Source organism: Syngnathoides biaculeatus, chromosome 13 (assembly GCF_019802595.1).
Source record: "Syngnathoides biaculeatus isolate LvHL_M chromosome 13, ASM1980259v1, whole genome shotgun sequence".
Taxonomy (NCBI): domain Eukaryota; kingdom Metazoa; phylum Chordata; class Actinopteri; order Syngnathiformes; family Syngnathidae; genus Syngnathoides; species Syngnathoides biaculeatus.
Genome location: NC_084652.1, coordinates 3,081,760 through 3,096,850, shown reverse-complemented (window position 1 = coordinate 3,096,850; position 15,091 = coordinate 3,081,760). Strand labels below are relative to the sequence as shown.

At 46.1% G+C, this 15,091-nt stretch overlaps 1 protein-coding gene and 1 pseudogene across 2 annotated transcripts in view; both read left to right on the top strand.

The window, feature by feature from the left end:
* The first annotated feature begins 1,294 nt into the window (after window positions 1-1,294).
* Window positions 1,295-15,091, top strand: part of slc22a23 (solute carrier family 22 member 23) — a 39,726-nt gene continuing 25,929 nt past the window's right edge. Inside the window, exon 1 of one of the 2 annotated variants that reach the window (XM_061839207.1) lies at window positions 1,295-3,824. In XM_061839207.1, coding sequence (XP_061695191.1) covers window positions 3,345-3,824 — 480 coding nt within the window. In that variant the 5' untranslated portion in view covers window positions 1,295-3,344. Of the gene's footprint in view, window positions 3,825-10,531; window positions 10,546-15,091 lie in introns of those variants that run through there. The other variant, XM_061839208.1, reaches the window with a different exon arrangement.
* On the top strand, window positions 12,125-12,243 carry LOC133511599 (5S ribosomal RNA; annotated as a pseudogene).

Here is a 15,091-nt window from a genome sequence, read left to right as displayed (position 1 = left end):
ATGTATTTTGGTACAGTGTTGTTACTTCAACTAATTGCCTGTGTCTAAATATGTAATGTTAATGTGAACAAAAACAAAATCCCGAGCAAGCTTAGTTTCCTGTTTATGTCCAAAGAAGATAAAGAGGCGGCACTGTTTGCCATGATGTGAGCTTTATGGCATGCTTGTTTATGAGCAATCATACCCCACCCCCAGATATTACAGATATTGGTAATCTATTACATAATGAGTACATCAGATGGACTTTAACAAATACTAGGCGTTTTCATATTTTGGTTGCTATGATGCTGCCAGCAGGTTCGCTTTCAAATTCCACGCTCACTACTGACACACCTTAGACATTTTTTTTAATTATTATTATTATTATTTTTTTTTTTTTTCCTTTGTGCGGCGCACTTGTGAGGAGCCGGTTTAGAGTCACTCCGCCGCGGCGCAGGTGAGGGCGGGCGAGCGCCGGACACACCCAGCGTGAGTTACGAGGGAGGAGAATCCAGGTCCGGACGGCGAACGAGACGTGAATGCAGGCATGACGGTTGACTGGTTTCTGTTGGCGCACATCCAGTCCTTTTACTTTTTTTTTTTTTTTGTCTGAAGGGTGTGTTTGGATGGCGGAGGATTATAAGACACTATTTTCATAATTGTTTCTCCACTAAAACGCGCTCCCAACGGAAAATGTGGTCCAGCTTAAACTGAGTCAATGTGACTGAATGACACACAATGCAATGTACAGCGCGTGCTCAACAATTCAGGTTTCCAAAGAGACGCTTACGTAGCACAGGACGACTTGTGCTCAAAAATAAATCAAATCAAATCAAATCAAATAAAAAATGAAAATTAAATAAAAATGCAGTTTTTATGCATTTCCTACAGGGGGCGCGAATGTGTCAGGAACCATCGCAGGTTGCCCTCAGTTCTTTCCCCCCTGACCTTCTTCATATCCCCTCACACGTTTTAAGGCCTAAAATTAAACTTCAACTATGAATCTGTGATATTTAATTACGTTAACTCCAAATTATATCATCAATCTGATGGTGAAAATAGTTGGCGGTGTAAAACCCTCCGCTTTAAGGTGACCTCCGCATGTAATGTAACATCATGACCACAAGGGTGAAGCATTGCAGAGCAGTAAAATGGTGTCACGTGGGTGAAATGTCAATCGTCTATGTGGAATTTATGGTTTTGTTTTTTTTCTTACGGTGCCATTTTTCTTATTTTATTCATAGCTGCCACTCTAATTGATGAAAATTACGAACTTCTTTCATACTCTGTGCACTATTCGTGAAATATCTCCCTGCACGTTTACTGATCACTCTCTTAATTATTACTTTATTTGAAGTATATTTACGCTGTGAATAACTCAAATTCCATATCAGCGAGAGCGTAAGCACAAACAAAAAAAAAAAATTATGTTTTGGAAAGATTCTATAAAGCCGCCAGCTACGTGCCATAAAACGTTGAGCGAAATAGAAATGACAAAATAAATGAAAATTTAAGAGTTACTGATGATGTCGTGGTACACACGGCTGCCTCTGCTGCAGGCAGCGTGGGATCGATTCCCGCTCAGTGATGATGTCGATATCTGCCCTGCGACTGACTGGCGACCAGTTCAGGGTGTAGTCCGCCTTTGGCCCAAAGCGAGCTGGCATAGCCTCCACCTTTCCCGCTACCCTTGTGAGGATAAGCGGCATGGCATTGTAATTTAGATGAATGTCAGTGAGCCATCTTGTCCATCCGTCCATCCATCCATTATCGACCGCTCTTCCGGGTCGGGTCACGGGGGGTAGTAGCTTCGTCCACTCGGACTCAATGTCCCCCCCACCCTAACCCGCCTCCTCTGGGACGTGAGCAAAGTTCTTTCGGAGGTGGGAGTTGAAATTCCTTCTGACAGGAGAATCTGCCAGCCGTTCCCAGCAGACCCTCACAACACGTCGGACTGGCAAAGTGGCATCTTCCCCCACCAACGGAGCCGACTCACCACCGGGCGCTGATCGGTTGACAGCTCCGCCACTCCCTTCACCCGACCCGAGTGTCCAAGACATGCGGTTGCAAGTCCGATGACACGACCACATCCCCAAAACATGCAACATTAATTGGACACTCTAAATTGCCCGTAGGTGTGATTGTGAGTGTCACTGTTTTCTGTCTCCGTGTGCCCTGCGATTGGCTGGCGACCAGTTCAGGGTGTGCCCCGCCTCCTGCCCGTTGACAGCTGGGATATGCTCCAGATCTCCCTGCGACCCTTGCGAGGATAAGCGGCAAAGAAAATGTATGTATATAGGTCAATTTTTATCAAGTACAATACTGTAGAGGCGCTATTACTGTTAAATTAAAGACATTCTACAATTTTTGAGGGTGTGTGTGTTTTATGGGCGTGTGCACAGATGAGTTTCCTTCCTTCCTTCCTTCCTTCCTTCCTTCCTTCCTTCCTTCCTTCCATTCATTTCACTGAGCGAAGATCGTTTGGAAATTATGAGTCAAACACCAGAGCAGAATTTATACTTCGCACTAAAGCATAGCTTAGTTGTGCTTTTTTTTTTTTTTTTTATCTGTCATTATTTGTAGAACTGGCGCGTGGTAAAGCGTTGGCCTCACAGTTCTGAGGTCCAGGGTTCAATCCCGGACCCGCCTGTGTGGAGTTTGCATGTTCTCCGCGTGCACTCCGGTTTCCTGCCACATCCCAAAAACATGCAACATTAATTGAGCACTCCAAATTGCCCGTAGGTGTGACTGTGAGTTGTCTCGATGTGCCCTGCGATTGGCCGGCGACCAGTTGAGGGTGTACCCCCGCCTCCTGCACGTTGACAGCACTCCCAGCGACCCTTGTGAGGATAAGCGGCTAAGAAAATGGATGGATGCCTATTCGTAAGTGTTGTTTCATTTTGGTGATTGACAGAGGAGGACGTCCCTGTCAAAGCGGGCGCCATATTGGATGAGTCCGCCTCTCAACGCGTTTTTTCTGCTCAGGTGCGCTCCGAGCCGCCCTCGCTCACTTCCGGGAGCTCAAGTGAGTCGGACCAGCGCCGGCACCGGACACAATGGACCGGAAGACAAGACACGAGCCAGGTTCTCACGTCGTTGACGGAGGAAGAAGGGTTTCCTGACAAGAGAGGATTCTCCCTCGCAGTCCACTTGGCGTGGCTCCCCCGCCGGAGCTGAGGGGATTGACGCATTGTGGAGTCGACAGGGTGGGGGGGAGAGGAGGAGGAGGAGGAGGAGGAGGAGGAAGAAGAAGAAGAAGAAGAGGTGGTGGTGGAGGAGGAGGAGGAGGTGTTGGTGGAGGGGGCGCGCACTGCAACCCCTCCTTCCCGAACACAACCGAGGAGGCATCTACCGGCGGAAGCGTGATGGCCGACACCGACGACCATCAACCGGAGAACGGCTTCGTGTCCCCCGAGACCACGTCGTCGTCGTCGCCGCCACCGCCACCGCCACCGCCACCGCCGCCGCCGCCGCCGGCTCCGCTGACGCGCGTCGACGGCTCGGTCCTGCCTTTCCTCGGCGGCTTCGGGAAGTACCAGAAACAGCTGATCGTGCTCACATGGATCCCGGCGCTCTTCATCGGATTCAGCCAGTACTCTGACAATTTCCTGCTCGCCCAGCCGAACAACACATGCATTCAGCCCTTGGCGAACGCCAGCGGTCCCAGGACCGCGACCGGGACCGCTTCAGCCGGCGGCAACGTGACGTGGGCCCGCTCGGGTGGCCCCCAGAACTCGAGCGAGCGGGCTCCCGGCGTCCGCAACGACACCAACGACACGCAGTGCATGTGCACTGCGTGGACCTTTGAGCTGGACACCGGCCTTGTGCAGAACGTTGTCACCAAGGTAAGCAATTGTCCTAGTCCTGGGAAACCATTCATTCATTCATTCACTCATACCGCACAAGGAAGTGGGAGGGGGGGGGGGACCCCCATGGGAGTTCTGTCCCTGCCCACCTTTCCGCATTCATCCCTTTATTATTTGTCATTCAAGTTATTTTTCCCCCACCAATTAATTGACTTACTTTTAAAAAATCTGACCAACAACAGTCCACATTTGTCAACTGGACCCCTTGGTGTCACCTTACTGACAGGCCCGTGTGGAATTTGCCGGCTGTGGCAGCCCCCCAAAAGGACATAATAGACAGGAGCCGTTCGATTTGGGTCAAAGGTCTTTTGGTACTCGCGCTCTGGAATAATGCAACTCCTGACCAAACGTCGGCTGCCCCATCTGTATAAACAACATATTCCTGCACGGGGCCTTTTTCATATCTGTTGATCAAATAAACGCGTCACACCTTGGCGTTCTAGTGTCAGCGCAGCAATTATAAAGCTGGCCTATTTTGCGTGTAAAATGGCTACGCTTGGACAACGTAATCAAATCTTCAACACGCGCCTCACAAGGAGAATCGATGGAGATGAAAGTGCAATTTGATTAGCTGGCGGCTGCCGGCGGAAAAGAGGAACTTGAATGGATTCTGCAAATAAATGCCGGGCTTATCAGCACACACACCCGCGGTCCGGTGTTAAGCCGAGTTTCGAAGCGTCTCGGAACTTTCGGAGTTTGGGGCGGCCCGGGTTCGTGCCCGCTACGGTGCCAACAGCCCGTCTGCTTATCTCTAATGATGTCCGATATAAATAAAGCGAACACACCGCGGCGACCGAGGGCAAAAGTGAGCAGTACTTGATTCAATCTTCCGATTTGAAGGATTCCATAGGGTAGAAAATGTTTTACACCTCAAACGGGGTACACAAAGATCAATTATTACTTTTGTTTTCACATTTTTTTTAAATATGAAAGACCTCCACATGACTCTCGTCATACTGCTCAATCCCAAAAGTCGAAACACATTGATGACAACGTCGCGATGTCTTGCAAAGGACATACAGCAATTGTTGGAAATAATATTGACGATGTCATTTGTTAATATTCCAACTGAATAGAATGTTGTTGAAAATGTCATGTCTGAAATGTCCCGTATTTTCCCGAACCGACTTCTAGTATTAGGGATGTAATCTTGTCTCTGTGGTGCTCCGCGGAGCGAACGTGAAATATGAATTACAATCGTTAAAGGATTCCGGATTTCCAGATATTTTACTAACGAGAGGCCTGAAATTGGGTCGTTTGAATTTTACGATCTTAACTCCGCCTTCGCGTTCTACGCCTGAGCCGCCGCTGTCCACATAACGCGGACAATGCGGATATAAAAGTGCATCGAAAAAAATGAGCGGCCTTTTTCGGCACACGCGTACAATATTTCTTGAAATGAGATCTTTCATCCCGAGTCCACGTTTGAGAGCGGTATAGTGGTCTAAATCGCCAAAATACGGGACATTTAAAACTATGTTAACAATGTATTCAGACATAAGGGACACGCTAATATTTTGTCCCCATTAATGTTGTCTTCACATCATTTGTAGTACCAAGAATAACCTGTGAGGCGGCGTAGTGCCGCAGGGTTTCCAGACTTGAGAAACCGCAAAAAAGAACTAGTAGAAGAAGAAAGCGATGATCTATCTCGTAACGACATTGCACTCGCGATCACATTTTATAAAAGTTTCAGGCTGCAACCCAATTGGCTGCCTTTCCATTTCACGTCATTCATACGTGAGGAGTTACGATCGTGAATATCGAACGAGTTTAAAGGTGGAACCTCCCAACGTCGATCGATCGGGAGGAAAAAAAATCAACAGTCTGAATCAGCAGCCAGGCACAACTTCGGAGAATCTGATGATAAGGCCTAGGCTAACTTTGATTTGAATGAGGTGAAAATGCTGAAATTTGGCCAAAAATGTTCACCCTGCTTATGTTGCAAAATATTTTTAAATGTAAACGGGTGGATCCGTGCTCCCTAGTTTTTTTCTTTTTGTATGAAACAGTGGCTGGCGTTAGCGGCTCTGCCCGGTCCGTATTCGTGTTGCCTTTGCGTCGGCACTAAGAATGAATGCCGTGTTGATGCCACGACACGCCCGAATGGTCAGTAAACGTTTCAGCCACGCATGGCGACCTTGTCACAAGGTCGTCATTGCGACGGATTAAATCAACGACGACGACAACCTTTCACAGTCTATGCTCTTCCTGTGGCTTCCTACAACACAAATGTCACATACAGTCGTCTACATTTGCCCTAAAATGACAATTTTCTACAGGCCCAGCTCAACACAATCGCTCAGATTCGAGTTCCTGATCATGTCACGCTTTTGTTGTTACCGGAATTTGTGGAGCCCAATCACGAGTGCCCATTGATAAAAGTAACATGACAGCTATGCGCACTGGGTTGTTCAAATGACTGGGCGCAGAAAGTCTTTGGACTCATCTTTTACGCCCTATATTGGTAAAATTTGGGATGTTTGGATGACAGTTGATCAAATGTCAGCACGAACAGGAAGACCGAAAAAACAAGAGTCACTGGTGTGACGTTGACGGCACAGGTGGAGCAGCTGGAAAAGCGTTGGTCTCACGCTTCTGAAGTCCAGGGTTCGATCTTGGGCCCGCCTGTGTGGAGTTTGCACGTTGGACACTCTAAATTGCTCTTAGGTGTGATTGTGAGTGCGGCTGTTTGTCTCGATGTGGCCTGCGATTAGCCGGCAACCAGTTCAGGGTGTACCCCGCCTCGTGCCCGTTGACAGCTAGCATATGCTCCACCCTTGTGAGGATAAGCGGCAAAGAAAATGGATAGATGGATGGTGCAAAGTTCTTATTCCTGGTCATGTCAGAACATTTCGTGGCTTTTAGGGAGACAAAATGTGTGCACCAATAATTTTTTTTTTTTTTTTTTTTTTTTTTTACCCATTGGGGGAAAGGTGCCATCTGCCAGCCAGGCCTACCATCCTGTCTGCTTTTCAGCGGACAGATGGTCAACAGGAATAGAATGGAATAGGAATTTAAAAAAAAAAAAGATGTATTTCTTTTTTCAAACCTGGCGATGTTGCCCAAATAAAGGGAAGTGGTGAAATGGACGTGAAGAACACTGGACATTTCTTTTCCTCTCTCTCTGATTGTAATTTTGTAACAGTTTATAATAGCGTCAGTGGAGAAAAGAGTTCATTGAGCACGTCGGTACTTTATACTCAGGTCTGCCTGTATTACAATTTAATTTACTGTAGTGAGCTGGTTTGTAGTCCTGTCAGATTTCAAATTCAAAGAATTTCTTCTCAGGCCAACTTAGATTGTATGAACTGATTAGCCATTAGCAAATTCCTAACAGTACTCGTTTGTTTTTATACATTTGACCATAATTTGCATTGTGTGTTTTAGTACATTCATTAATGCAACACGATATGATTTGTGCATGTAAAATAGCCGTAGCCCCTTACGGTTTCTAATTACCATCATAACTGTCCTAATTTTGGCGAGCATGTCTACAGTTTTTCACATGACTTTATGTTAGCATTAACATAGTTTTAGTTTCGGTAAACGACAAGTGACCAACTGCTTGAGGCCAGCGTGTTCCGCTTCTCATTTGGAGAATTGTTCGTCATCTGTTCAACTGGAAACACTTAAAAATAATGAAGCTAAAAAGACAGCATTTGAAGTCAAGGTGCAACCATTTGACTATTTTATGATGAGGATGTTCAAACAATATTGTGCAGCTGTAAGGAAGAGTAACATTTTAGAAAACTACCCCGATTAAATGCAGTAAAGAACAAACAGGTCTTCTGATAGTTATGCCAACCAATTCCGCACATTACCCCAAAATGCAGCACAGTGTAAAAACTTTGCCTGCGCGCGTTTATTTCGCAGTAAAACCTACGAGGGTGACCCTTGCGCTCTTTCTTCCACCGCGTGGAGAGTGGGGCCCCTCTAAAGCGAGGACCCTCCGCCACTTGCGGTCCGGCTCGCGTGCATTGCCACATGTTCCCTTCTCCGAGTACGTCAAATAGGATGTGGCGCAGGAGCAGGAACTGATGACTCGGCACTTGCGCCTGTGTTTGGACTGCATGGTCACAGTTGGGTTCAGCTATCCGTGACTTTGTGTAAGTAAGGCAAGTGTCAACACTGGGCAAATACACACACACACACACACACACACACACACAGCGAGCCCCATGTGACTGGATCCTTCTGATCATGTGTGAGCAACTTGAGGCCAGACCGTGTACTCTGCATTGAGTTCTCAGTCTTCGGCTGGGAGGAAAATGTGTTGAAAGCTTCAAATAGTCCAGCGCTGAAAGGACATCAGCCAAACACAGTTCGGTTCTTTATTAGATGCAGGGAGTCGTTGGAAAACGTTGAGAATTGGGACATAATCAGAGCTGTTCGTGCTGCTCAGTCGAGAGTCAATTCGTGCGCTCTGCTCATTTCCGACCCTTTTTCAGTGGTAAGTGGTACTGGTACAAGTACCTTGTTCCAAATGTGTCTCGCTGATGCAGCGTCATTGTACCGTTTACATGCCTGGAAAAAATTAATAACGTGAGTTGACCCTTTTGCCCCGCTAAGCATCGGAATGCTGCAGCGTTAAAGGCCCACGCTCCTCTTTGCAGCAAGCCCGCAGTCTCCTCTGGAATAAAATGAGTCCGTATTCCTGGACGCAAACACAATAGACGACTTCTGACTGTGATGCGTTTAAGAGCCCATGGTTTTTGCAGTGCTACGCTACAGTACGGCCTCAGTTCTCGAACGTCCCCGTTCTCGGACAAGTCGGTTTTCGAACAAAAACTTAGAGATTTTTTTTGCTTCTGTTTTCGAACGAAAATCCGTACTCGAACGCCCCCAACAAAACCCGGAAATAACTGAACGCGCGCGGCCAGACCAGCTGACCCACAGCGCGCTTTGTTGTGAATTCCCACCCCGCCGAAAAAAACCCGGAAATACCAGAACCCGCGCGGCCCGACCAGCTGACCCACCCACGACGTGCTTTGTTATTGTCAATTCGTACGAATCCTCGGAACTAACATAACTCGCGCGGCGGTTGATTCGGTTTTTGAAAAAAATCGGTTGTCCAACTGCCTCCGAGAACAGATTGTGGTTGAGAACCGAGGCTCTACTGTATCTTACTTTGACGTGGAAATCGGATTCCCCAAAACCAAACTCTGCAACAATTAAAAATGATTTCCGGTGGAATATGATCGGTCCAAAGTTTACAAGGATCCTGACTTGTCTTTTATGTTTACAAGCAGAGTACAGTGAGCTAGTCTGAGCTGCAGCGTAAAAAATACGGTGTTACGTGGCACAAGAAGGCTAACTTCGCTCTTTCTTTTTAGTGAATTGTTTTATATTGTTGACCTATATGTGTTTTTCCTTTAAATAATTACCGTAATTTCCGGCCTACAAGGCGCGACTTTTTTCACACGGGTTTCAACCCTGCGGTTTATGCGGTGATGCGGCTAATTTGTGCATTTTTTTATAACGGTCGCAAGGGGGCACTCGAGCGGAAAAGGTAGAGAATGAGACCAGTGGAATGTAGGCGCCGAGGAAGTGACTTTTACTGGCTCTTTTAGTGCTGTGCTAGTGTTAGCATTGTGCTAGCGTGTTGCTGCTGTGTTACCGGCGTGTCTCAGTGATATTTACCGGTAAATTTTATTTTAACCGCCCCTGTTAGCGTTAGTGCTCGCTTTAGCACGGCATTAGCGCTCGCGTTAAACTCTTTCTGTGTACCGTCTTTGTGAAGATCTCGTGTTTCAATGTGGGCACTTGCAGCTTTTACACAGCTTGTGGCGTATGTATGTAGCAAATGGTATTTCCTTTACAAATGTACTCGGTGAGGCTTGTGACCAGGTGCGCTCTGTAGGCCGGGGAAATTGCGGTACCGTTACGACTTTATGACTGTGTTACGACGCACTCGTAGGAACGGAACGCCGTCTGAGTAACACGAACCTCAGCCACCGTATGTCGGAGATCACCCAAATTTCGTCCTTGCATTTCAGAGCTCAACCGTGTTTGTTGAATGTTATTTGAATTGCTTTTCTTTATTCCTTTAGCGAGTTTAGCACGTATTTGCCAGGTTTTATGAATGCGGCTTTCTATGTTTCAGTTCCCTCCTAGCTAGCGCCACAAGTAGCTTACAGCAGCGCCGGCGAAGGATCCAAAGTGGCTCGTGTCGAGACCCGCTCTAATTGAGTCCAAGTCGTCCTCAGGGTCCATCTTAATTGGACTGAGCTTCCAAAACGAGAACGTATCATTCCTCTCCTTTGTAACCGACACTTCTCGGCTCACACTCGGGGTCAGAGACATTAGCGGGAGCCCCCTTCACCCCCCCCCCCGGAGCGTCGCACGTTCGACGACGGTGTGGGCGGGCGCGATAAGGGAGACGGTTGCGTGAAAAAAGTGGCCGGGCCTCAGATGTGAAAGATGATACTGAAGGATGAGCACACATGACGGGAGGAGGCCCTCACTGCACTCTGGCCGTCTTATTTTGTTTAGCCAGCTGCTCAACTCTCTCCCCCCCTTCCTGCTGATCAGTGTGGGACACTTTGAAACACTCTCAGCTGTCAAAAGGTGGTCAGTCCCTCTGCCCCCTCCCCTCGACCGCCCGCCGGCTTAGCCACTCAGAATGCATCGATGTGCGTCAGTCCGCAGTGTCGGCGGGGACGCGAGACGACCGACAAGTGTAAGCCGCAGATAAAACGTACACGAAGGCCTCTCGCGTGTCGGCTTTGTTTCTGATAAGAACATTTGAGGAGGTGGGGGTTCGATTACATGGCGCATCGCTAAAATATGGCGCAAGGGGTGGGACGATATCAGTATCCCAATGCAGATTTGTCATCGCCACATCATTGCAACATTTCAGGATACACAGCTATTAAAAAAAAAAATACATAATTATGTTAACGAGACATGATGTGGCTTTTGCAATGTATAATTAACATAGCTGTACTGTAAAACTGATTTGTGCACTTTTTTTAATATATTGGGGTCTTGGGGGGGGGCTGAGAAATGATGTTGCAGTGTGTGTGTGTGTGGCTTAAAGTTTTGTAAAGACTAAAATTTTTTTGGTGTATTGTGTCAAAAGTCGAGCAGAATGCCAAAATAACAACTTTGTCGCTATTTTCTTCTCTCCGTTGTGCTGCCAACTGCAATCTTGTGACCCCCCCCCCCAAAAAAAAATGGGCGGAGCTTGGCACACCGCAGTTCTCGGATTGGTTGGACAGAGAACCGTCACTTCCTTGTCACAGCGGGAATTGAACGGGAGGACAAAAGCCACTGTTTCCCGAACAAAGCTCGTCTTCTTCTCGCAATAAACATCGTCCACGTGCCAAGAAGAAAGAACACGCCGTGGCGCTCGTCTTTGTTGAATTCTTTTGGACAGTCACGCTGCCGTGATGTCATCCTATTTATTGTCTGTGTTCAATCCAGATCGTGGTTTACCGTTCCAAACTGCGGCGTGGTGACCGCAACTAAACTATAGTTGCATGCCCTCCCCCAGTGCATGCGTGGGTTTTGTCCGGGTGCACCACCCTCATATTAAATACTTTCGTTTGGGGTTTCGGTCCATTCGGTTCTGGCTCCATGGTTCAGGTTCTAGCTTAAACGCGACCCTAGTTAGCTAAGAAATGGCAAAGAAATATGATGGACGGATGGCTGCAGATGTTCATCGGAAGCAAATTGAAGCGTAGATTCTTCTTCTTGCTCGTCTTCCTTTTTGACTCGCTTTTGTCTTTAAGCCCCACTCGGTACACCCACCACTTCACAGCATTTTTCCACCCATGGGTGAGGTAAAACTTGGAAGGTTCTGATCATCACTGTTGCTAGGCAGTAACTATGCAGCAGCCTCTCTCCCTCCCTCCCTCCCTCCCTCCATCCCTCCCTCCTTTGCTTTGTATCGCTCTGTAATTTTCTTTGTGCTCCTTTTGTACATTCTCTTCCCCTCAAACTGTTTGTGATTCATTCTTTTTTTGTTTTTCTGTGCATTCCTCATTTTTCGATCTAGTGTTCACGTATTCAATGTATTTTTTCAATTTCTGTGTGCCTTCGTATCTCTTCTCGTGTTTCTCTTGCTCTCCCCCCTTCCCACCTTTGAAACACCCCACCCAGCTCTGTAAAGTTCATCAGGTTCACAAAAGACCAGCACCAATCGGGACATGCCGACCGATCGTTGATGTGCTCTTTCATTAATGTGACTTTGGTCATTTATTCAATGATTTATTCGTTATGATTGGAGACGATTGCTCAATACAGCTCATTTCTTTAACATATTTCGTAGATTCAGAGACGGCCACGCTACCCTGAGAACGCCCGATCTCGTCAGATCTCGGAAGCTAAGCGGGTTCGGACCCGGTTAGTACTTGGATGGGAGACCGTCTGAGAATACCGGGTGCTGTAAGCTTCTCTCCCCGGCTAAATACAGAGGGGTTGCGTCGGGAAGGGCATCTGGCGTAAAACTGTGCCAAACAAATGTGCGTTCATCTAAGACGACACGCTGTGGTGACCACTAACAAGCCGACAAGCCGAAAGGAAAAGAAGACGTCGATTCAGAGAAAGATACAGCTGGACCTTGAATTAAAAGTGGCTCAACTTTAGATACAAGCTCGTGAGTCCTAATGCTTGCAAAGCTTTCGGGAGATAACAAGGACCTTTTTAGGATTAAAAAAATGCTAACTAGCATTACGTTCACATCATGTTTTCCATTTATTACACAATAGTGTCAAAAATAACTCACAGTTGCTCCTGTGTCATTAATACTGCAACAAATGTCTGTGGAGACATTTGTGGAAATGGACAGTGGTGAAATGATTATGGGCGACGGATTTCTTCTGGGTGTCCCAAATATGGCTTTTTTTTTTTTTTTTTTACTGTCATTTCTCGTTTGTAATCGGCACCCATGTATAATGCGCAACTGCAAAGTTGACCTGAAAATTCTGGAAAACGCTTTTACCTATGTATAATGCATTTTACAATGTTTCTACCCGTAAAGGTTAAAATATGAAGTATTTTGTTTTTCCAAAAATTATGAAGTGGCGGCATGGTGGAGCACCCAGTCAGAGCGTTAGCCTCGGGTTTCTGAGAACCAGGGTTTTAATCCCAATCCTACCTGTGTGGAGTTTGCAGGAACTCCAGTTTCCTCCCACATCCCAAAAACATGCATTAATTGGAGACTAAATTGCCCCTAGGTGTGATTATGTGTGCGACTGTTGTCTGTCTCCATGTGCTTGCTCTGTGATTGGCTGGCAAGCAGTTCAGGGTGTACCCCGCCTCCTGCCGAATGATAGCAGTGATAGGCTCCAGCACTCCCGCGGCCCTCGTGAGGATAAGCGCCTCGGAAAACAGATGGACGGATATTCTGAAGTTAAGAAGTTTACATGAACATGTAATACTAACCACGCAACCTGAAATTCACAGCCCGACTCTTATTTAGCAAAACAGAGAAGACACAGTTGTGCTCATATGTTTCATTACCCAGGTAAAATTAGTAAAATGGATATAATCCTTTCAAAGAAACTTGAAGGGTCTGATGACACAGATTTTATTCATTTTTCTTTTAACGGGATCCAAATTCAGCTCTCAAGTATTTAAGAAAAGCATTATCAAACAAAACATAACCATAAAGACGAATGACTGTTGCTGTCCAGTCATCATTCCCATTTAAGAAGGCGTTTCACAAATTCTGTCAGGGTGCATTTACTGAGCACGTTTGTACATTTATGCTGTCATAGTATCCCAGTCGTATTTGAATGAAAGTGTGGGCTACACCTTTTTTGTTTACCTCTGGATGGCGGTGGCATATCGGAACGGAAGTGTCCAGCTTTTTCATAGCATCTAGACAGCAGCATACATTTATAAAATGTGAGTTTTTTTTCATTTTCCCCTATACCTCAGTGTAATGCGCACTATTGACTTTTGGCAAATTTTTTTTTTTTTTGGTATACACCTTATACACGAGAAATTACGGTCATACTTTTTATTGCGTCAAGGCAGGCATTTTTGCGTTGGCCAAATTTTGTGGTTTACATCGTTGAGTTCGCTGATTTGTATTTATTTATCTTCCCGAAGCCGTGCTTTGATGCTCACTGAACTAAATTGAAACTCCGGCATAGTTTCCTGAATATTCTGGCCAAATTACGAGGCATATGACTTGAGGAATTCCTCTGTAGTTTATTCCCAAAGTCACACACGTCTCAACAGCGCTCGCTTTTAGTCCCAATTAGTCAAGATGAATTCATGTAGTAAAGGCCTCAAATGAGCGACACGAATCTATGTTATGTGCATGCCGTAACCATTTTTCCGTCGGTCGACGATTTTAAGGTATTTTCTCTCTCCCCGAGCCGACCCGTCGGCTTCTGTCTGCTAATAGGTTTATCTACGCGTCTCACCCAAGTCTGCACACTGCCTTCTATTCATTATTCTCTAATGAGCAACACAATAGCGAGGCAGCAGAAAACGGCGATAATGGGCTGCATGCGAAGCGGACCAGCGCCGTACGATGAGACTTAGACTGAACCAGAATGTTTGGACTTGTTGTAGAGAGTACAGCACGTACCTGTACATATTCATGCAGTAGCGCCTCGGAGTTTGAACGTGTAAGTTCACTTTCAAAACAAAAGTGTACTTTCTTTTATTCACTCAGCCAAGAAATGTTTAAACATTTTAACATTATTCTTTGGTAAAAATGAAACAACAAAATATTACTCTGTGAAAACATAGGTGTTAAACTCAAGGTCTGGGGGCCAGATGCGAGCCACCATATCATTTTATGTGGACCGTGAAAGCAAATTTTGTGCGTCAACGTCTGGGATTTTTGCTCAAATCTGTACCCAGGTTCCGGATTGCCATAATAATTTACAATAATGTATTGTATATTATATAGATAGATGTTGCATTTTACCGTGACCAACCCCTTTTTCTCCAGTAACTTAATATTTAAACAAACTGTTAACCTTTTCTCCTTATTTCAAAAGTAGTTATACCTCAGTTTGTTGCGTAATGGTAATAATATGATTCGGATATGGTTTCACTGTTCTAAAGGCCCTCCGAGGGAAATCGTAACAACAATGCAGCCCTGGACAAAAATGAGTTTGAAACCTGCTAGTTGCGTCGTGAGTTACGAGCATTGTATACAAATTTGGGTTCCGCCGCTGCCGTTCTATCTAAACGTTGTTTTTTTTTTTTTTAGCACAATCTGGTAGCTCAATTCCATCAATGAAAGCACGAGCTTGGTCAGCGATTGACCTGTGACC